This window comes from Dufourea novaeangliae, unplaced genomic scaffold (assembly GCF_001272555.1).
Source record: "Dufourea novaeangliae isolate 0120121106 unplaced genomic scaffold, ASM127255v1 scaffold7, whole genome shotgun sequence".
NCBI classification, from domain to species: domain Eukaryota; kingdom Metazoa; phylum Arthropoda; class Insecta; order Hymenoptera; family Halictidae; genus Dufourea; species Dufourea novaeangliae.
Genome location: NW_015373896.1, coordinates 4,882,490 through 4,906,962, shown reverse-complemented (window position 1 = coordinate 4,906,962; position 24,473 = coordinate 4,882,490). Strand labels below are relative to the sequence as shown.

At 37.0% G+C, this 24,473-nt stretch overlaps 3 protein-coding genes across 3 annotated transcripts; all 3 read left to right on the top strand.

Annotated features, from left to right (window-relative positions):
- Positions 1-1,406: 1,406 nt before the first annotated feature.
- LOC107191975 (cholinesterase-like) lies at positions 1,407-6,480 on the top strand. The gene is made up of 10 exons (XM_015581134.1): positions 1,407-1,601; positions 2,655-2,789; positions 3,453-3,612; positions 3,672-3,857; positions 4,119-4,330; positions 4,446-4,605; positions 4,849-4,982; positions 5,470-5,617; positions 5,735-5,861; positions 6,142-6,480. The coding sequence occupies exons 1-10, from the start codon at positions 1,407-1,409 to the stop codon at positions 6,362-6,364; spliced, it is 1,680 nt and encodes a 559-aa protein (XP_015436620.1). The 3' UTR covers positions 6,365-6,480.
- Positions 6,481-16,585: 10,105 nt separating this feature from the next.
- Positions 16,586-19,238, top strand: LOC107192399. Its single transcript, XM_015581643.1, has 2 exons — positions 16,586-18,201; positions 19,039-19,238. The coding sequence occupies exons 1-2, from the start codon at positions 16,602-16,604 to the stop codon at positions 19,050-19,052; spliced, it is 1,614 nt and encodes a 537-aa protein (XP_015437129.1). The 5' UTR covers positions 16,586-16,601; the 3' UTR covers positions 19,053-19,238.
- A 613-nt stretch (positions 19,239-19,851) lies between these two features.
- LOC107191964 (acetylcholinesterase-like) lies at positions 19,852-23,664 on the top strand. Its single transcript, XM_015581122.1, has 9 exons — positions 19,852-20,058; positions 20,334-20,471; positions 21,027-21,180; positions 21,430-21,615; positions 21,920-22,119; positions 22,243-22,450; positions 22,670-22,960; positions 23,016-23,148; positions 23,448-23,664. The coding sequence occupies exons 1-9, from the start codon at positions 19,852-19,854 to the stop codon at positions 23,662-23,664; spliced, it is 1,734 nt and encodes a 577-aa protein (XP_015436608.1).
- The last annotated feature ends 809 nt before the right edge of the window (positions 23,665-24,473 follow it).

The window sequence follows — 24,473 nt, the reverse complement described above, 5'->3', positions numbered from 1 at the left end:
TGAAGTATGACGATACGAAATGTAAGAAATTGGTAATTATGATTGTTGATTTGATTGATTATTATGGAACTATTATTAATACTGTTGAAACAGGTACTAAACATGCTGATGATATGAAATATTTCTTGAATAAGATTGATTGCTCCTGTGGCATTTGAGAAGCTGTCTTTATGAATAGCATGGTTTCGTTGTGGATTAACTTTGCCGATATGGGAGTAAGTAAATGCAGATCAGTTAGTTATTGTTAAAAAAGTCTCTGTATAATAGAGTGACACTTAACGAGGTGTGTTAAGCTTTCCGTACAGTTAAAGGCACCTATCCACATGGTCGATGTTTGTAATACTGGTCAGACTTTCAGCCTTTCGTGACCAGTGGACATATACAGTGAGTCACAGAAGTACACGTACCATCGCAATTCTTGAATTCGAATGACAAATAATTCTTTAAGAAATAATAGTGAATTTTTGTATGGGTTGTTGGTCTTTGGTGTGTTCCTTCACCGCTTATTCTGCGAACTTGGCTTCAAATAATATGGAAATACCTATTTTTCAGTGACACTTCTGAATAAATGTTCGCACATAAATCCTGTAACGCTATTGTTATAATTTATGTTAACGAAATACTGTAGGCGATAATGTTGCAACTATACGAAACAAGCCACAAGAATGCTAAACGTAGTATTATCACAACAAACTCCATATTACTAACAATTTACGTGTACTAAATTAACGAATAATAAATTATAATATACATGTATATTCAGTGAAATAAACGTACTATGGTCTATTGTAATAATTATCTTCTTGTACTCATGAATTCCAGCGTAGAATAAGTAGAAACAGTGAGTAATGAACAGACACGCCAATCAAGTTCCACTTATTACAAGTACACGAAGATTTTGTTATATACAATTACTGATGGACCACATAAAACATTCGACATTTATCAACAGGGTCAAAAGACATATCAAAAGCCAGATTTACAACATACCACTAACTAGAACAATTTTCCATAATTCTCCTACGATCCTTCCATACGTGCTCCAATCGAATTGAATTTCAACACTGCCCTGACGCTGTCACAGACAATTTTTATACAGAAAAATATTTACTTTATAATCACTGTGCTGCTAATTGACGTTGAAATAGATCAAAAACAATTAAAAAATTTTCACGACATATCCTTATTCTATTGACACAGCATATCCTTCTACGAAAATACTTTTTACAATGCAAGTGCATATTTTCTGCCGTACATCATTCTATGTTATTGCAGTTACGAGCAATAAATCAGCAACATGGTAATGCCATAGGGTATATTATCTTATCGAATGATAATCATTCGTTATGTTTAGCACTACATAAACGGTCGTTCAGCGCGCACCAAAATCATGTTGCGCCGACAGTATGGAGCTTCAGTTCGTTTTAACACTTATCGTCCTCGTGACGTCGGCACAATGCGAAGTTTACACTTCGGTTGTGGAGACCGACATCGGCCCGGTTCGAGGTAGATATCTCTATACAACTACCGAATTGAAGCAGTTCTCTGCGTTCCTTGGGATCCCGTACGCGGAACCACCCCTTGGCGACCTCAGATTCGCGGTAAATAACATCAGAATTATTTAGGGGGATGTTCTAGTCAGGATTACCATTTAATGTCACCGACACGATCTTTCAGTCTAGGCGCAGCACTTCTCAAATCCTTCTCAACGTTGCATTATTCAATAATTACTTTTAGAACTGTTCCATAATTTGTAAGCAAGAGGGTTAACAAATTATTCTTGTTTTCAATAATTTGGAAGCAATAGGGTTAACAAATTATTCTTGTTTTCAGAATTACTGAAATCATAAAGGTGCCTTCGTCGGAATTCATGCTGACTTATAATTTATTGCACACTTTTTTATTACACTATATTATGGTATATTGTATATCAAGTATATGTGTTATACAATTTAATTTGATGTACATTCCACGCTGGTAGCTTTTTTTTTTTCACGTAAAAATCAACTTAATTTGAAAATTTGCAGAGCTGGAAATCGAAAATGATTACTTTCTGACTTGCGACAAAGTTACCCTGATTGAGTCAAAGTTACCCGAAATTACGTTCCTTTATTTATGTTACAAAGTATTTGTAACTACGATCTAAAGTACAACAGCTCTCTTTTGTGATGACTGTATTCTATTTTTCAATCGGTCTACCAGCGTCTCATGCAGAAATATTAATGCTCTTGTGGTTAAGACATAAATGGTCATACAATTTACCATCGAACATAATATATCGTGTTTTAAGTAGGGTCATTAGTGATGGATATATACAGTAACAATATTTTCATAGTGAGTAGCATTTGAAGAACATTTAACCGTTTGAGTATCACAGGTATATAACGGTTTAGGTACCATTTAGCATTCTTACGGTTAGTGAAAATATGTGCGTTTGAAATTTAAAACCATTATTCAAGCATTTATATAACGGTTACTATATATAATGCAGGATCAAGATCTACAGAGGCGACGAAAATAGTAAGAAAATTAGGAAAGGTGGAAAGGCAAGATGACTCAATTGCTCACTTTTTCCTAGTTTCATGGATCCAACAACAGAACATCAAGTTTAACATTCTAATTCGCCTTTCACCGATTTATTTCGATCATCATAGAATCCTGTACCGCATCGAGGGTGGTCTGACGTGTTCAATGCAACTGAGGACTCATTGGCGGTATGCCCGCAATACATTATCTCTGGAGTTTTTGGACAGGAAGATTGTCTGACACTGAACGTGTACACTCCTGCGGTAATTCTCTCAACATTCTATTTATATATAATACTATTCACAATTTACATATCATAATAATACTGAATTTACATATTACAATACAACCATACTTACCATATTAGTAATGACTAAAAAAAAAAGAACCTGCCATAAAACATAATTCTCCTGCCGTAGTTTGCAGCAGCAGCCATTTCGGTGAACGTGATCTGAACCTACAACAATTGAAATCAGTTAATTATCTACGAAATTTTTCTACAAAGATTTCGTAACTGCTAAAGTCGAATTTTAAATGATAAAAATATGAATTCTAATATCTATAACGTTTTATAACGTACAGATTTCAATTCGAAAAATCCGGAAAATGTAATTAACTAAATCAAAAAGAGAAAATATTGATTTCCCCAGTGAATGAATAACATTAAATAAATGAATATTTCTAATCGATGACACGAAAATTGTTAAATATCAATATTTAATCATTTGCTTATATCAGTACTTAATTTACCTGTTTTTACATATAATGTTCATTTACTGGTGCATAAACCCCAGATTATTTTCTGTTGAATTTTCAAGATATAGAATAGATGTGCATATTTGTAAATTAATAATCGAGTTTTGCAATGTACTTCGCGTACCGTTACAAAAATTCCATTCAGATAAAGTGTCCTTAAATTTCGGTAGGTGAAATTCCCGAATCCCGACAAGCCTTACCCAGTGATGATCTGGATCTACGGCGGTGCATTTCTGTGCGGAGCAAATCATCGAATATTCTATGGGCCAGACTTATTGATAGAGGACGACGTGATCGTCGTCGCAATGAACTATCGTCTGGGCCCCTTAGGTACTGCAAACACTATAAAATCTCGATTAAAGCTATTGACGGACGCTTTATTCATGCAGGATTTATGTCGCTCGGAATAAAGGACTGTCCTGGTAATCAAGGCCTGAAAGATCAGAGGCTTGCCATGCAATGGGTGCAGAGAAACATCGCCAAATTCGGCGGCGATCCGAATCTTGTCACGATATTCGGCGAGAGCGCTGGTTCTGCCTCGACCTCGTATCACTTAATGTCGCACAATTCGCGAGGTAAGTGGAGTCGAAGTAAATCTAAACGCAATTGCCTTTTTCCTTGGTCAATTATTACTAGTCTACAGATTTTTGTGCAAAATTAACATTTTTAAAGTAATTTTTAAAGACAGGAGCAATCGTGGAAATTTTTTCCTTCTTGGGTATCTTATTGGAGTCAAGATAAAATAGAAAACTCGTTGGATCGGATTAAGTAAACTCAAAATATAGTAAAACCACAGTAACATCGTTTCCTTACCATCGTGATCGTTTCGTTTGCAGGCCTGTTCCATAGAGTAATCCTTCAGAGTGGAACTCCTTTATGCACATGGACGTACCAGACAGAAAGATATGCTACAATGAAAGCCCAAGAATTAGCAAAACGTACGGGCATTTTAGATACAGATCCCGAGCAGATCTTGGAAAAACTGAAGAACACAGAATTACATGAAATCATGAACGCTGCAGCGGACATGGGCTCCGTTATTTATAGGGTATCGTTAACATTATGAACTTTCGTTTAAATTTATTGACTCGTTGATAGACCGACTTTGCAAAAAAAATCGAGGATTTGTAACGTTTCACATTGTAACGTTCCTTTTGTTATAGGTCGAGGCCAACTTCCCGTTCGTGCCAACGACAGAATCCGCCGATCCAGACGAGGCAGTCATCACCGAGTGTCCGTTATCGTATTTCGAATCCGGTGATGTCGCCGATGTGCCTATAATGTTGGGATACAATCACAATGAGGCGATTCTGTTCACGGCGGGTAAGCAATTTATATCGATTTGATTCTGTAATATTCTGTTTCCATTAATTGCTTCCGAACTACGACTGAACAATTTCTAAAAAACATGGTTTATACATTTAAAAGAATATAGTGACAATTGTTGGATCAAAGTTCTGTCAAAGTCGCGTATAAAGAGACATCAATCGTTTCAATGGGGTGTGATTCAAGCCCTACTTGCTTTTATGAATCTTTCTAAAGATCATTTTTTTCCTCATCCTTTAGTTCCTGACGATGTCCAACGAATAATTTTCAATGAGATAAGCTCGGGTTTGAACTTAGCGGGACTGAACTTCGCGGCTGATTTCGCACAATTGGCGACAAATATAACTGGTTCATCCTTCGGGGACTTGACATATGTAAGTAATCTTCTGATCAGATTATCGTGCAGAGTGGTGGACAAACATACTCGTATAGTATAGGACGAGTTATTTGCATCGATCCCCTCGAATAACTTCGAAACCGTCGATGATACCGTGACACATTTCAGATAAAAATTAAACCGTTCCGAAGGGGATATTAATTTCACGTGAATAGTTTTTTTCTGTGGCTGAACGCGTAGAGGACATATGAAGGTCAAACTTGATCTTTTAATCAGAATTATATATTTCTTAATGGATTAATCAATGTTGCTCGTAATTCTCTATAAAAAAGTGTTATTTATATCGAAAAACCATTGGTTAAGGAGATATTTCAATTTCAAAATTTGCAATTTATATTTGTCTAGCGTTCACAGTGGAAATTAATTATGACTCGATCCAGTAACAATACCTGTCGACCACTCGCAAGAATTGCTCGTATCTGACTCCGAACAAAGTGCTATTAATTTTTTCTTATACTTTTCAGATGATTACAACGTATTTCTTCAGATCGCCCATCGATCTCTCGCAACAGATGTTGGCTAGACGCAACAGTGACAAACCAGTTTTCTACTATCAATTGTCGTACTCGGTGCCAACTAATCTGCACAGATTTTTCGAACCTACTTTAAGCGGTAATCAATTTGAAATGGTTTAACGTACATCATCTGGTACATAACACAATCATCTGGGAATCAGTTGTTTCAGGAACATTCTTGTGAGACATCGTATTTATTATAAATATGTTCCAGGTACTTCTCACATTGACGACATCGGCCAGATATTCCAGACATTTGGTTCACCGATCGATCCGTATAATCCCGAAAATGTACGACGCAAGCAATTTGTCAAGTTGTGGACCAACTTCGCCAAATACGGGTAAGTAAAGACATACTGACTCAGAAACTATAGAACAAGACCATAGTAACAATAATGGCATTGCTGATTCTTTTTTGAAAATTTCAATCATCTTTTCCTTTACTGTTTCTAATGTTCGGCACGTATAGTTGAGAGAACTAGTTAATTATATATATGTCTCAAGATTGAGAAAGACAATCGTAAAATTAGACTCTACAATTTTGTGACGTTTTTAAGATGTTTCATTGACAGAATAATTCATTTATTATTTAATATTAATTATTATTTTATCTGTTCACAGGAACCCTACACCACCTGGCAAGTCTGACGTTGTTTGGCTAGATTCAAAATCAGGCGGGCTGCAGATGCAACTTGAATTTAATAATTTTCACATGACACCTCGTGAGATTGACGAGGACAGTGTGAATTTCGTGCAGAAGCCATTCATCAAGACTTTACCAATCTTACAAAACTGCAGAAACAATATTTTGGAGGGCTTCAATATTTTCGACACAATATTATAAGCGTCACTCCTCTAATAATAGAGTTTAAGCCCATGAATTCGTATTAGCACTGGTATGATCCAGCGTATATTGTTGTATTCTGTCGATATAAATATTAATAAATACCCGATTAATCATGGAGAAATTGCACAATCCTCAATAACTGTGTATTAAGAGTCAGTTCAATTTTATTCTGTACAGAAAATTTATTGTATAGAATAACAGGCATCGCTTTTGTACATATTTTATATAATACCAAATAAATTCAGACAGTCTTTCATGAAAATGTAAGACGAAATTGAATACATTTGTAATGACGTTAATACCATTTTTTAAACGGTATGGCAGTCACTGCCAAGCACAATACCCATGAAAATACCAATCGAAGAATTTTCCCTATCCTATAAATCCTGTAAACTTCGTCGAATTTTTCACATTAAAACACACCTAACAAAATCGTGTATCTTGATTCCGGTTAGATGAAATTAATAAATCGTTGAAAGTATATTATGGCTATCAAAATACTCGATGTTTATAGAGAATACTAAATTCATTTGGACTATATTTGATGCCAATGTCAATGTTAATAATGATCGAAAAATTCTGACTTTTTAAAAAGTCGTTTGAAACTTAATATTATAAATAAAACAATTACTATTAAATATCCCTTATGAATATTAATACTTAGTTGTTGTTTAATCATTTCTTTTCTTATCAAAGCTAACTGGCTGGAAGCGTATTCTTTTGATCCAATTGGGTTTTTTCTAATGTGAAAATTTCTTTTAAGTCATCCACACACGATTAATTGACCTCGTAGCAAACTCGTTACGCTAATCGATAGATTTTTTACGTTGTTCTTGATCATGTACCATGTGACTCACGAGAAATATTATACTTACAAATGTCGCCTGACATTTGGGATGTAAAACTACAAACATTACCTGTCACGTACTATAAATTATATTCTAGTTGGCTGGAAACTATTTGTCAAATATTTTATTCTTTCCCATTATCTCCTTTAAAAAAAAAAATCGGTTTTCGTTGTTGCACTGTTGACAGCTATTGTCCGATCGAACGGCTAGGAAAGAATAGACATAGATACTTATCTATTAGCTGCTGTATTTACTGAGAGCTGTGAAGCATTTTTATTAAACGCGAAAAAAACTTTAAACGTGTTTTTCTCGAAACTTTTTAATTTCTCTTGACCTTTCCCTGATTGCAAATGACCGAAGGTTCGGATCGACTTGAAAAAATTACAGGATATTTAAACATGTGCCATTTCCCGCCGAACCTTTGATACAGTTCGCGAAAATTCGAGATTTTTCATAAAACAAATTGAACTCATGGTTTTTTAGCGCAGAAGCCAGGGTGAGTTTTTCTTGAAAAAATCGTCGATCTTCGATCACCCATTTAACAATTTTTATTTTTTATCAAAATAATGAAATAATTTTAAATGAAATAATTTTGACAAAATAATATTTTGTTTGTAACATATTAGGTGCACTTAGCACAATTTAATTCAAAAGTGAGGTGTACCAGAAATGGTGTACGGTTTATTCACAGAAATCCTTCACCAGAAGACAAATTCAAGAAAAATTCGAAACGTTTACGTTTACAGGACATGCTAAATGTTATTTCACTATATGTAAGTATTACTAATTGTCAAATATTAATTATTATTTAGTCTTATCAAAGCTAACTGGACCAGTTGGACTTTGTCTAACTTGAGAATTTATTTTAAATCACTTTTTTCTCCCTGCAATTCTGAATGCATCAATTATTAATATTAATATACAAACGAGGGTAATTCATCTCGAGGCGAGCTCGTTACACCAAAAAGTAGACTATTTACGTTATTCTTAATCGCGTATCGTGTGACTCACGCGAAATATTATACTTACAAATGGCAGTTACGTCGATACAGTCGTCTAACATTTCGGGTGTAAAATTACATAAATTACAGTCATGTACTGTAAATCCTTTTAGCTAGAGACTGTTTGTCAAATATTTTATTTCTTCCTATTATCTTCCTTAAAAAAACGGGTTTTCATCGATAAGCAGTTAGCAGCTATTATTCGATGTGTTTGAGCATTCGTGACGTTTTCATATATTTCGATACACCAAATGTCTAATCTTGCCGATTACAATTAGAAAAATGCCACATTAAATAGTATCCAATGTGCAAACGTAAAATGAACTTCTTACGTGTAACTTCTTCGAGCGCAAGAATAAATTTCAAACCTATTCGGATCATCAAGTGCCTTGCATTAAGAGTAAATTTTGGAAATGGTGTGCCAGTCAAATGTCAATTGAAACGAGTGAACCGTAATCAGGGGTGAATAATCAAAAGTGACCACAAGATCTCGAAATTCAATTAAACCAACGGAAACAGAAGAAGATGAAATCATCCTTCCAAACAAAACTGGTAAAACAATAGCAGACCACGTATGTCTAGTAAATAGAAAACTTCCCTGACCGAGCATTCTTAGCAATTCGAATGGAAAAATTTGGACACGTCATTAATCAATGACCAAAATTTTACTGCAAGTAATAATTCTTTCTTCGACGATAACGCAGCACTCGTTCGTTCACATTGTAGTTTTCGCATATATAAACCAACAGACGTTCTGTGACCAGCACGTTCAGTATCGTCGAATAGCAATCGCATAAAAAATGAAGCTCCTCGTGGTCGTCGTTGTGGTTGCCCTCGCAGTGTCATCTGTGAGTGGTTTCCTCTTTGATATTCCTATAAAGCTAGGAGCAGAGGCTCTTAAAGACGGTGTGGCCCTTGGAGCACCAATACTGGAAAAAACCCTGGGCATCATATCGAACTCTAAACGCGATGCCGAAGACACCGAGGAGATCAAGAGCGTTCAGAAGCGTGGAGCTCTGGAGATTGGCGGAACGATCGTGGCTGCTGACGCCTTCAAGAAATTTGCCGAGTTTTTCATTGAAATATTCAAGAAGATCGTGGAGGGTATCATAGCGCAAATACAAAACGGATCCCAAAAGAGGGAGGTTGCCGACTCGGTCGTGCAATTACTGGCGAAAGGTCGTTAAAGTCTAGAAGATGATGGTTCGTCGAATTGGACGATTTTCAAAAGAGCCTCGACGATTATTGAAGGATTGATCGTTGGTTCTGTTCTATTAAGTGATTCCAGCATGGGAAAATATCGATTGTAATCCTAATATTTTCAAATATTTTACTGTTTCAGTAGTAGAATGCCAATATTTGACTTTGAACGTGCGAATAGGGGATATTCTGCACGTGGTAGAATATTCGAGAATATGTTACGTACTGTATTCTCTTTTGTTCTGTTGGTAGTAACTGTGCAAACTTAGATTACAGGCGGTTATAATTCACGTCATTTTCGGAACAAAGAGTTCCGTAGTTGTCGATTTTAAAATTCTAACTGTATTTTTCATAATTACCCAGGGTAGGTTTAATTAATATCTTAACCATTTTTTACAATTCAAAATACATTGCCTATTTTTGTTTAATCAAAGTGACGTAGGCTGATGGTGACAGACGATAAATATTTCTGGTAATCCCGGAAAATATGGCAAATGTCATCCGGATTTAGAAGTCCTCGCTGAATCTCTTAGATTCGCACTTTGTAAACGCCATCAACACGGCGTAGTAAAATGCTTGTTAAACTGTTCAGATCAGGTGGGCCACTCAGGCGTACTAGGTAATGGCAACGCAGGTGAACCAGGTAATGGCAACCCAGGTCAACCAGGCAATAACAGCCCAGGTGAACCAGGCAATAACAACCCAGGTGAACCAGGCAATAACAAATCAGATCAACATGGCGATTGAGAATTAGGAACTATAAATGGTACCATGTGTATCATTATGACATGCCACGAAAATGTCGAAGATTTTCCAGTCAACTCTGATACATTCACTCGAGCAGTGAACCCTTTAGATTTTACTGTATTTTATTTTGCTTGTAATTCTATGAATAATTAATAAGAAACTTGATAGATTGCATATTATATGGCAGTTCATTTTTCCCTCTCCCTGACTTTCGACCAGCAAATAGCTTTGTATTGATAAGAAATGTTAGTTAGAGTAAACCGAAAAACGAGAAGATCGGATAATAGATAGTGATTACAATTGTTCTGTTTTCGGATAGAGAACAAACTAGTCGCACCTTTTCTTAGCAGCAACAGACGTATTGTCACATGCAGCGGAAATGCGATCTCTGATTTGTGGGAATGTTTTTCTGAACGATGAATTGATTGTCTTTGATGATTTGTCCTTTGTACCTTAATTTGAGATTTATTTTTTAATCGAACCGGAACTCTTAGAAAATTTAAAGCCTTCAGAACTATTCCTACTTTTAGAACCTTCAGAACTCCTACAATTTTTTGAAACGTCTCGAACTTCTAGAACGGTCCGAATTTTAAGAACAGTTTGGGGTTTGAATTTACATGTAGCAATCGGCTTTTATTAAATTTTTGTATTAACTTAATCAAGAACGTTATTGCTTACGAACCAGCGAATTATGGAGTGGTGTCCACCTTAAAGGTGGTTGTTTTCGACGATTCTCTGATTACGTCTACCCACGATGACCACGAAATTGAACTTCTTCCTTGAAGAAATAGAATACCTATGTCCGACTTTGATTGTGAAAATTAACAATATTGGTATTTGAAATAGAATATTCAAGAGTATGTTACATTCTATACGTTATTTTATTACTGACTTTTTCATTGATTTATCCATTGTCCAGACTCGATCGAATGCTTTTGTTTAAACCTCGTTATGTCACAAATTTGCAGCAATACAGAATAGGAAAAGGTACGTAAATCTCTTTTGACCTCTTGTTCTCCCTTTATTTGTAAATGGTGTGCCACTCGATGTCAATTGAAAGTTCTCAAACGCTGGAGCCTAAAAAGTTCTAACAAAGTGAATAATCAAAAGTGATCTCAAGATCTGGAAATTAAATTAAACCAATGGAAACAAAAGAAGATGGAATCATTCCTTGGGAACAAAACTGGTTAAAACAATAGCAGACAACGTATATCTGGTAAAAAAAAAAAAAACTTCCACGACCGAGCATTCTTAGCAATTCAAATGCAAAAAGTCTGACACGCCATTATTCAATGACCAAAATTTTACTGCAAGCAATAATTCTCTCTTCGACAATTATGCCACGCGCGTTCGGTTACATTGCAGTTTTCGACAATATAAACCGACAAATGTTCTGTGACCAGCACGTTCAGTTTCGTAGAACAGCAATTGTATCGAAAATGAAACTCGTGGTCGTCGTTGTGGCTGCCCTCACGATGTCATCCGTGAGTGGTTTCCTCTGGGATATACCTATAAAGCTAGGAGCAGAGGCTCTTAAAGACGGTGTGGCCCTTGGAGCACCGATACTGGAAAAAACCCTGGGCATCATATCGAACTCTAAACGCGATGCCGAAGACACCGAGGAGATCAAGAGCGTTCAGAAGCGTGGAGCTTTGGAGATTGGCGGAACGATCGTGGCTGCTGACGTCTTCAAGAAATTTGCCGAGTTTTTCATTGAAATATTCAAGAAGTTCGTGGAGGGTATCATAGCGCAAATGCAAAACGGATCCCAAAAGAGGGAGGTTGCCGACTCGGTCGTGCAATTACTGGCGAAAGATCGTTAAAGTCTAGAAGATGATGGTTCGTCGAATTTCGTCGATTTTCAAGAGAGCCTCGATAATTATTGAAGAATTGATCGTTGGTTCTGTTCTATTAAATGATTCCAGTATGAGAGAATATCGATTGTAATCCTAATATTTTCAAATATTTTACTGTTTCTCGTGCTGTATGTAGCTGCACGAAAAAATAAATATATTATTCTTGCATTAAGTGGTGTTTTATTTGTCCCTAATCCCTTGGTTCAGAACAATGTAGTCTGTCGAAGTGTGGTTGGAATTGGTCAGAGGTTAGATATAGAATGAAATGTAAGTGAAATACTGTTAATTTACGACGGAGACAAATTAACTGCATTTTAATATATCATTCCGTATGGTTGCTTGATAGAAATATGAAGTTCAAGTTCGTTCTGGTCATTAATTTTCTGCGAGTAGTAGAATGCCAATATTTGACTTTGAACGTGCGAATAGGGGATATTCTGCACGTGGTAGAATATTCGAGAATATGTTACGTACTGCATTCTCGTTTGTTTTGTTGGTAGTAACTGTGCAAACTTACATTACAAGCGGTTATAATTCACGTCATTTTCGGAACAAAGAGTTCCGTAGTTGTCGATTTTAAAATTCTAACTGTATTTTTGATAATTACCCAGGGTCGGTTTAATTTGTTTTTCGTGTGTATTTTTAGTGGACAATTGTTAAGTAAAAATTATCCAGTGTGAGAACCACGATATTGTGCTTTTATTTCTACATAAACACAAAAAACGTATTCTACATACTTTGGCTGTAATTATTCCATCACCCACTGTGTCAAAGATTGTATAAGAAGCGTAGTATCGTATAGGAGAGTTATCCAGGGAATGATTTGTCCACACAACTATTAAAATATTTCGTCAAGAAAATCTGCCAATGAACACAATAATTAATGTCTTAACCATTTTTTAAAATTCAAAATGCACTATTAAGTGGAATTGAAAAATTCCACCCATTAATTGGCAACACAATCGTAATTCACCACACGACACTCGATGACCAATAAAATACACTAAGTATTGTACGAAGTATAATAAATGTTATTGATATGTGTATCTATTGATCGAGTTACGTTGCACTCTGGATTATATAAACCGGCTAACTGGCTTAACTTCGCAAAATAATCTTGCACAGAGATGAAATTCCTATTCCTCGTGGCTGTGACCACCCTGGTGGTAGCGGTGAAAGGTAAACCGTCACAAAACTCCGAGAAACATTTAAAAATTGGTTATAATTCACGTCATTTTCGGAACAAAGAGTTCCGTAGTTGTCGATTTTAAAATTCTAACTGTATTTTTCATAATTACCCAGGGTAGGTTTAATTAATATCTTAACCATTTTTTACAATTCAAAATACATTGCCTATTTTTGTTTAATCAAAGTGACGTAGGCTGATGGTGACAGACGATAAATATTTCTGGTAATCCCGGAAAATATGGCAAATGTCATCCGGATTTAGAAGTCCTCGCTGAATCTCTTAGATTCGCACTTTGTAAACGCCATCAACACGGCGTAGTAAAATGCTTGTTAAACTGTTCAGATCAGGTGGGCCACTCAGGCGTACTAGGTAATGGCAACGCAGGTGAACCAGGTAATGGCAACCCAGGTCAACCAGGCAATAACAACCCAGGTGAACCAGGCAATAACAACCCAGGTCAACCAGGCAATAACAACCCAGGTGAACCAGGCAATAGCAACCCAGGTGAACCAGGCAATAACAAATCAGATCAACATGGCGATTGAGAATTAGGAACTAGAAATGGTACCATGTGTATCATTATGACATGCCACGAAAATGTCGAAGATTTTCCAGTCAACTCTGATACATTCACTCGAGCAGTGAACCCTTTAGATTTTACTGTATTTTATTTTGCTTGTAATTCTATGAATAATTAATAAGAAACTTGATAGATTGCATATTATATGGCAGTTCATTTTTCCCTCTCCCTGACTTTCGACCAGCAAATAGCTTTGTATTGATAAGAAATGTTAGTTAGAGTAAACCGAAAAACGAGAAGATCGGATAATAGATAGTGATTACAATTCTTCTGTTTTCGGATAGAGAACAAACTAGTCGCACCTGTTCTTAGCAGCAACAGACGTATTGTCACATGCAGCGGAAATGCGATCTCTGATTTGTGGGAATGTTTTTCTGAACGATGAATTGATTGTCTTTGATGATTTGTCCTTTGTACCTTAATTTGAGATTTATTTTTTAATCGAACCGGAACTCTTAGAAAATTTAAAGCCTTCAGAACTATTCCTACTTTTAGAACCTTCAGAACTCCTACAATTTTTTGAAACGTCTCGAACTTCTAGAACGGTCCGAATTTTAAGAACAGTTTGGGGTTTGAATTTACATGTAGCAATCGGCTTTTATTAAATTTTTGTATTAACTTAATCAAGAACGTTATTGCTTACGAACCAGCGAATTATGGAGTGGCGTCCACCTTAAAGGTGGTTGTTTTCGACGATTCTCTGATTACGTCTACCCACGATGACCATGAAATTGAACTTCTTCCTTGAAGAAATAGAATACCTGTGTCCGACTTTGATTGTGAAAATTAACAATATTGGTATTTGAAATAGAATATTCAAGAGTATGTTACATTCTATACGTTATTTTATTACTGACTTTTTCATTGATTTATCCATTGTCCAGACTCGATCGAATGCTTTTGTTTAAACCTCGTTATGTCACAAATTTGCAGCAATACAGAATAGGAAAAGGTACGTAAATCTCTTTTGACCTCTTGTTCTCCCTTTATTTGTAAATGGTGTGCCACTCGATGTCAATTGAAAGTTCTCAAACGCTGGAGCCTAAAAAGTTCTAACATTAGATTTTAATAGTGAAATAAAAATTCCTTTCTGAAACGAGTGGATCGTAGTCAAGGGTGAATAATCAAAAGTGATCTCAAGATCTGGAAATTAAATTAAACCAATGGAAACAAAAGAAGATGGAATCATTCCTTGTGAACAAAACTGGTTAAAACAATAGCAGACAACGTATATCTGGTAGAAAAAAAAAAAACTTCCACGACCGAGCATTCTTAGCAATTCAAATGCAAAAAGTCTGACACGCCATTATTCAATGACCAAAATTTTACTGCAAGCAATAATTCTCTCTTCGACAATTACGCAACGCGCGTTCGGTCACATTGCAGTTTTCGACAATATAAACCGACAAATGTTCTGTGACCAGCACGTTCAGTTTCGTAGAACAGCAATTGTATCGAAAATGAAACTCGTGGTCGTCGTTGTGGCTGCCCTCACGATGTCATCCGTGAGTGGTTTCCTCTGGGATATTCCTATAAAGCTAGGAGCAGAGGCTCTTAAGGACGGTGTGGCCCTTGGAGCACCAATACTGGAAAAAACCCTGGGCATCATATCGAACGGTAAACGCGATGCCGAATACACCGAGGAGATCAAGAGCGTTCAGAAGCGTGGAGCTCTGGAGATTGGCGGAACGATCGTGGCTGCTGACGACTTCAAGAAATTTGCGGAGTTTTTCATTGAAATGTTCAAGAAGTTCGTGGAGGGTATCATAGCGCAAATGCAAAACGGATCCCAAAAGAGGGAGGTTGCCGACTCGGTCGTGCAATTACTGGCGAAAGATCGTTAAAGTCTAGAAGATGATGGTTCGTCGAATTGGACGATTTTCAAAAGAGCCTCGACGATTATTGAAGGATTGATCGTTGGTTCTGTTCTATTAAGTGATTCCAGCATGGGAGAATATCGATTGTAATTGTAACATTTTGAAATATTTTGCTGTCTCTTATGCTGTATGTAGTTATATGAAAAAATAAATATATTATTCTTGCATTAAGTGGTGATTCATTTGCCGCTAACCCCCACTAGGATTTGCTTGTGCGTAGCCTATACTTTAAGTCAGAAGAGTTTGAACCAAATCTTAAAGATACATTTGGAGTCCTGTGCTTGTTAGTTCGATTACAAGGGGTGATAATTAGTGTCATTTTCGGATCGAAGAGGTAGGCGGTCAAATTAATTATTAGGGCCACCTGCATAAATGGTTGATTTTACAATTCTAACTATATTTTTGATAATTAGGGAATGAATTCTCAACTCAAACATGAACACTTAATTTCTTTCTTCGTCTGATCTTTATCGGCATAATCCCAAAGGAACAGTAGCTATGAATATGTTATACAAATCTTGAAATTCAAATTATTTTATTTAACCATATTATTTATTCACTTAGTAATTAATATGATCCCGAATAACGGAAACAGACAACGAATATTATCAATATTTCATAGACTTACGTGAAATTGATATTATCACAAAAATAGAGGACTACTGATCGATACGAGTAATGATTTTCCGTAAAGAAGAAGACTACCTTCATCCACGCAACACTGGAATCGACCAGAGCCATCCATTGTTCCCAATGCAAACGTAATATATCGTACATCGTTCGATGTCCAATAAAATACAATTAATAACATTCTGTCGCCTTACAGCTGCACTTGACAATTATGTAACCATCAAGTCACATTACACCCTGGGGTATATAAACCGTCGTACAGACTCGATTAGCATGTTCACCTTCGCACACTAATCGTGAGCAAAGATGAAGTTCCAACTCGTCGTGGTTGCGTTCGCCCTTGTGGCAGCGGTGAACTGTGAATTGTCCTTAAACATCGGGAAAGAAGTGGAAGCTGGTCCGCTTAAAGGCGGTATAGGAGCCGGTATCGAACTCGGGGTGGATAAGTCCAGGGAATGGGGTCGGAGACACCATGGCAGGGACAGTTCAGGAAGCTCCGAGGAATGGGGTCAGGGACTAGTTGGCAGAAAATGTTGGAAAAGCTCCGAGGAAGGGGGTCGGAGAGAAGTCATTGGTAAAAACCTTCCGGACATAGACCTTCTGGGCAAAACCCTTCTGGACATAGACCTTCTGGGCAAAAACCTTCTGGAAAAAAAACTTCTGGACGTAGACCTTCTGGGCAAAGACCTTCTGGAAAAAAAACTTCTGGACATAGACCTTCTGGGCAAGGACCTTCTGGGAAAAAAACTTCTGGACGTAGACCTTCTGGGCAAAGACCTTCTGGGCAAAGAACTTCCGGACATAGACCTTCTGGGTCTAGGAGGACTCCTCGGTAACGATTATGACGACAGCTCCGAGGAATGGGGTGTAGAACTGCTTGGTAACAAACTTCTGGGAGGAGGCTCCGGTGGATTATTGGATCTGGGACTCCTTGGCGAGGATGGTCTGGGAAAGCTTGCCAAACTGAACATCGACAATCTCGGCAAAGAAGGTATATTGCGTCTAGGCCTGTTGGGTATTGCAGACATTGGAAAGAAAGATCTGTCAGGCCTGGGCAAGCTCGGTCTGGGCGACTTCGGCAAGAGAGGTTTGGAACACCTTGCCAAATGGGGTCTGGGAGAGATTAGCAAGAAAAGTATCCAGAAACTCGGCCAAGTTGGTTTGGAGGAGCTCGGCAAAAAGGCTTTGAAACACCTCGCCATACTCGCTTTGGAAGAAGTGAGCAAAAAGAAGCTGGAGCTAATTAATGACTTCGATCTGTGGGACATTGGCAAGCTAGGTCTGGAAAACCTTGACGTTTTCGGTCTGGGCGAACTTGGCAGGAAGAATATCCACAAGTTCGACAAAAGCGGTCTGGAGGAGATTGGCAAAAAAACTATTCAACATTTGGGTATAGTCGGTCTGAAGGATCTTCGCAAACGGGGTGACGTGGATTTTGATGACCTCAGCGCTGAGGAGATTGCAAAGAAAGGTCTGGAAAATCTTGCCACACTTGGTCTGAAAAAGTTCAGTAAAATGGGTTTGCAGAAGCTCGGCAAGAAGGATCTAGAAGAGCTTGGCAAGAAGGGTTGGCGCCATCTTCGCAAACACGGCGCTGAACACTCTTGGGGCCTGTTGGGCCGACATGGTCTTGGAAAACGCAGCATAATTGAAATCGAGAAATCTGGACGACACGGAAAGGACAATGAAGGTCACCATGGAAAGGGCAACCAAGGTCACCATGAACATAGCAACGAAGGTCACCATGGAAATGGCAACGAAGGTCACCATGGAAAGGGCAATCAAGGTCACCATGGAAAGGGCAAGCAAGGTCATCATGGAAAGGGCAAGCAAGGTCATCATGGAAAGGGCAATCAAGGTCACCATGGACATGGCAACCAAGGTCATCATGGACACGGTAACCCAGGTAACCAAGGAAATATCGAGCATAATCGTGGAAAGAGGGGTCTCTTTCTCGATGCACTTGTTACTCAAGTCGTGCTCAAGGCGATTGTTAACTACTTGGGCATGAGATGGGAGAACGGAATAGGATTTGAACTGGCGAAATAAGACGTCTAATTTGACACCATGTGTAAGTGACAAACGTGGTTTTAAATGGAACCTTCGGAACAGTTGTGTGGTCAAATAGTACACTACTGGCGAAAAGTATTGTCTTATTTATGCACTATTTGGTGAAATTCAATGTTCCATAATTTTGTCAACGTTCGTTAGAATTTGTTTGAACGAAGAACGAATTAAATCTTGAACCTTCTCTTTTTTTTTATCTTTCTGCTCGATTTTATTTAACTCGAGGCCCAGGGGGGAAAGTCGTCCCTTATAAAGAGGGTTCGCAATTGTGGCGTGGTGTCGGACATTATGATTTTTGGCTTCAGAACTAGCCAAACTGCATCCAAAACGGATGTTTTTTTAACAAAGTTATAACCATTTATGGAAACGTTTACCTTTTTATGGTTTCATGTCTTTCCTGCATGGCACTGTTCAAATTGTTTTTCAAGCAATGAATTTCAAAACAATAAAGTAGAGAAATTCATGATATTTATGTAACAAGAATAAAAGTAAAATATTATTACAATTGTATAATGAAAGATAAAGAATAAACAACGAATAATGGTATTAATACACATTAGTACATATTAATATATATTACTGGCAATACTTCTTGTCAGTAGTATATAAAAAAAAACATGTAATGTATATATATTTTCAGGTATTATTATGTTTCGTATTCTTTTTTTGTTCATAGATGTGCCAGTATAATGGTCAACGGTTCTCTCGTATCCCTAAACGGTCAGTGGACGTAGATGTTGCTCCACACTGACAACGAATCAACGCTTATAATGGAAATATTATTTTTAGCTTCGTAGTAATAATTCTGGGCTAGTATTTTAAAAATAAATTATCACTTATTGTGCAAAGAAATAAAGTATATTTGTATATTGAAAACTATTTTCCCCTTTATTTCAACTGATAATGGTCTTTAACGCGAATTTACACTTTCACACTTTGGATCTGCAACCTGGTTGATTCGTCCACAATTCATTCATTTCACCAAAAATAGAGACTTCGTTAACATTGAATGCTCACTTCGGATGAAAACAATCTTTACACCTTTCAGTCTGGATGAATCATCCTTGCCTTATCGTTAGACAAGTTCTATTGAAGCATTAACTTTTTTGGGATACTTCCATGAAAGTACCATTAACCGTGTTGTTTGTTACACACATTTTTATAACCTTTCACAAATTTTATCGAGAATATCTAAGCTGTAATTAAAACGTTGAAAATTATTTCTAATCTGGCAACCATCATTTTGTCTAAATTTCTTCCTCTCGATCTCTCATCGCACAAATTGTCATGCACAAACGACGAAGGCCACGCTATATGATCGCTTTGTAAACAATATTGATATTTGGAATGCACTTTCCGGATACGTGACAATATCGCCGACGTGTGCGGAACACGTCTTCCTGGCTTCTGTGATACACACGTCCACCTGGCTTCTTTTCCACCGTCGTCGAATCCCATACCATTTTAATGTTCCCGAGGGTAAAGAACGATGACGCGCGAAATCCAAATCGTTCTCTTCTTAGTGGTATTATGCACTGTGTGTGTAGCAAAGAATGATCGTGAAAGTGACGTGGTGAGAACGAAAAATGGTCGTGTACGTGGTGTGATAAAGCAAACAGTTTGGAATAAGATAGAATATTCTAGTTTCATGGGGATCCCTTACGCGAAACCGCCTCTTGGACATTTGAGATTTAAGGTAAATAATGCAAATTACCTGGCACAGTCTGATCACTGGTGATACTAATTGTAAAAAGTGTAGGAATCTAGGAAAAAGTGGAAGTGAACAATGGTTGCCTTGAACTCTAGTTTTTTTAATACTCCTGCTGCTGCTTCAACGACCACAGGGACTTCCGATTTTATTAGTTTCTTAACTCTTCTTAATGAGTCTAACTTTTCATTGAACAAACGTTGAAAAAGAATTCTATTTATAGCAATATTTGTCGCAAAAGAGTGTGTTGTATTTATTCACAGCCTCCAGTTCCAGTGGGCTCATGGAGGAGGACCCTGGCAGCTGTCAAAGAGGGTGATGCCTGTCCCCAGATTGACTTGTTCACAAACGAATACATTGGGAACGAGGACTGTTTGTACTTGAATGTGTTCACTCCTCAGGTAAACATTATTTTACATTGAACTTCTAACACTTTTTTTAACAATAGATCATAGTATAATTTCTAATAGATTGAGGGGTAGGATTATACATAATGGTCCATTATTGGTGGTGCAAATAGCAAGATGGTGACTCTTTATGAAAACATAAGTTCAATGTTAATAAAATTTAAGTAATATAAATCTTTAAAGCAGAATAAAATTTTCTTATATAACTATGATTTTGAGATAATCGTTATCACAAAGATTTATGTTTAAAATAAGTAGAAATGGAAAGTTATGGGCAGACAAGCTGGTCGAGTCATATCCATTGATTCTCATCAAAGTACCCACTTTAAGTGTAACAAATAATCGAAACAGCAAATATTGTCATGAATATTAAAACAAAAGAATTAACATATCCTTATTCGTCTTCTCTGACCTCGAAGTTGTCAACGATTCTCAAAGTATCAAGTGATTACGTCCTTAATCCATAACCACCTTTCATAATCTACAAACGTCATAAATGTTACTTAATAAGAAGCATAAATGACAGTTTCCTTTGAATCATAGACAAAGTTCAGACCACGATCAACCCTGAAACCTGTGATGACTTGGATATACGGAGGATCCTTTATGTTGGGATACAGCAACATGTCCCTTTACGGGCCTGACTTCTTCATAGAAGAGGACGTTGTCCTGGTCAGCTTCAATTATCGCATCGGTGCTCTCGGTACGTTCATTTATGCAGACTCCTCTCGATTATTGTCTGGCTTGTTCTACACGATTATTGTCCACGATTAAACTCCGCTTGTGTTGCTGAGGTTCAGGATTCAGGCAAAAAACGAATTTACAATGGTCTGAAGCATTCCTCCCTATAAGATTATTGTCCTGTCGCGGAGCCAGGTTTGGGACAATAATCAAGACGAGTCTGTACTTCGAATCTCATTTAGAAACGAAGTCTTTAAATGATATTCCATAGGATTTCTATCGCTGAACCATTCTGATGCTCTGGGCAATGGAGGTCTGAAGGATCAGAATCTGGCACTGCGATGGGTGCGGAATAACATCGCTGCGTTTGGGGGCGATCCAAACCAGGTGACGATCTTCGGTCAAAGTGCTGGCGCTGCATCCGTTGGATTGCACGTGTTGTCAGAAAAATCGAGAGGTACGTTCCAAAATGATTTGATAAACATTCTCTTCTTCAAAGACTTCATCGATTATTCAAGTGAAATGTTTCTATCATAATCGTCTAATTTAATTTTCTATTGTATCTTAACTAGTAAGATTCACTTTAAATATTTCTGTAAAATATAGATACGAATGCAGATTCTGTAACTCAGTATTTTACATGAATTTCTTTTTGCAAACATCAGAGAACAAAGTATCAATGAATGCTTATACTCTGAATTGTATATTGTATTGTCTTTTCCTGTTAACATAAACAAACGAAATTTCTTTGTGAATCACAGGTCTCTTTAAGCAATCGATCCTTATGAGTGGTTCACCTTTGTGTCAGTGGGCTTTTCATTCTCCAAGGAAAGCTCGTATGAATTCTGAAAGACTTGGCCATTTACTTGGTCATAAAGCAACAAACACGGACGATCTGGTGGAGTTCCTTTATCAAATACCTGCAAGAGATATTGTACACGCGATGATGAAGGTGGACCTGGTAATTACATAATTCTTAGGTTTTTCTAACGATTAACAGCAATTGTGATTATTGGGGCCTAGGTATACTATAGTGTCAAGCATTGCACATAACTTCCTGTTTATGGATATTATTTATAATTAGTATTCCACCCTGTATTTTAAACACTTCCAGGGTCTGCTGCCATACCGACCAACGATAGAGAATTCTGAGATTGCACCCGAAGAGAGTACATTCTTGATTAAATGTCCCATAGAAAAATATCTGTCAGGGAATTACACACCGAATTCTATGATGTTGGGTTACACTCACGACGAATCGCTTTTGTTCTTTGAGTGTGAGTACTATGAAATATATTCTCATTCCAATTAGGTCACGATTGACTTACTTCTCTGAAATCGAAGTTAATTACTTTAAACTTTTATCCTTTATTGTCCTCTAATTTTCTAGTGTAGAATGAACACCCTTCTCTAGCATCGACTGTTAATTTTACTATCATTATAATCGACAATATTTTTGAACTAATTATCATATTCTAAAATGCATACGTTTCTCTGTGTTCTTGCCACAGATATACGTGGAGCGCCAAACCCAACGGAAACAACCAGAAAATTGATCCGCGAAGTAACCGGCATCAACGGTGTCTGGGACAAAATACTCGCGAATCTGACGGAAGAAGCTATGGAATCGATTCCTAATCCGTACTTAGAGGACTTATTGAAGATAATCACCAATATCTTCTTCGCGGCTCCCATCGATCTAACACAGAAACTGTTGTCGAAATGGAACCACGATCATCCCATTTATTACTATCGACTGTCGTACCAATCGAAGTACAGTTATCTGAAAACAAAGATACAGGGTATGTCAGCTTTCTCAGTATTTTGAACGTTTTATGGTAACATGATTGCTTTCAGGAACCGCCCACACGGATGACATAGGATTTCTGTTCAATGTCAAAGAGATGATCACTCCTACCGATCTGAATGATCCTTTTAATGTGTTCCGGAAGAAGATGGTTTCCTTGTGGGCCAATTTCGCTAAATACGGGTACGATTATCTTTTCTCTTCGTCTCCACAACTTTCCTTTCATTTCATGTCAGTCGAAAAACTCTCGAAAATGTCGGTCGAGAATAATACTGTGGGAGTCTAAGAAATAGGAGAAATCTAGGCAATCCGCCTTCTTTGGATCCTTCGACTGTACATCGATGTTTTTGGATGCTTTGTTCCTAAATCGATATCTTTAAACCCTTCGACTGACAATCGATGTCTTGGGATACTTCGATCCTAAATCTTTGGATCCTTCAATCACAAATCGATGATATTTCAAAATATTTTTCTCTTTGCAGGAACCCAACGCCGAAATTGTCAAACGACAATGTATTCGACGTGACCTGGTTGGACAGCACGAATTCCGGAATGCAATTGGAGATCAACGAGACTTCTGTAATGAAGCAGCGTTTGGTCGATAAATTGACTGAGGTTTATGAGAATCATCTGCTTACTGTATCTCCGACAAAATATTCCTGCGGATCGACATCGACCGGCAGTTTGAGCATCTTTTAATACATTTTCAATACTTCATTATTGTACCCTCAATATTTTGATGTACTCTTATTCGATATTTATACTCTCAATGACAATCTGTCTTCCTAATAGATATAAGTTACGTAGCAGGCGAAAAAGAATACCTAAATGTGATTTGAAAATCAAATACAACTTTCGATATGTGTGTGTCAAGAAAATAAAAAAATTGAGTTTTTCTCTTATTTTATGTTACTTCGATTTATATTTCGATAGTACCTACGAAAGAATTTTTAACACTAGAACTATCAGCATCGAATGTATACTAAATTAAATTTTATAATACAATAATATACAGAATATATAAGACAATCTAGCATAATATACAATAAATTACAATTTGCAGAAAATTAAAAACCAATCTAAATTCCGTCAAAAGCACCATTATATTTTCAGTTTTTATGTTTATGCAAATTCACAATTTCGGATACGAATATCCAAAGTTAAAATGTATTAGTTGTACACGCCTATTTTAACAATAAAATAAATCTTGAAAAAAGTAAGTAGCTAGAGTATGACTTATGCAAAAAATTCAGTATGCACACGTGAGTGTAATTCATAGTTCCGTTTGGGATAAGTAAATGTTAAACTAGTAATTCTTCTATTTCACTCGTCGTTTAAAACATTACTTTTATCATAGCGTTTTAACACATTCAATGCCTCGACCACCAGTTATTAACACATAATACAAATTCAAATATAACACAGTATTGTCGGCGTGAACGGAAAGTCAGTAGAAATGGTCTCCACGCGATGAACGTGTAAATAACTTTATTGTCCTGCACTATAAA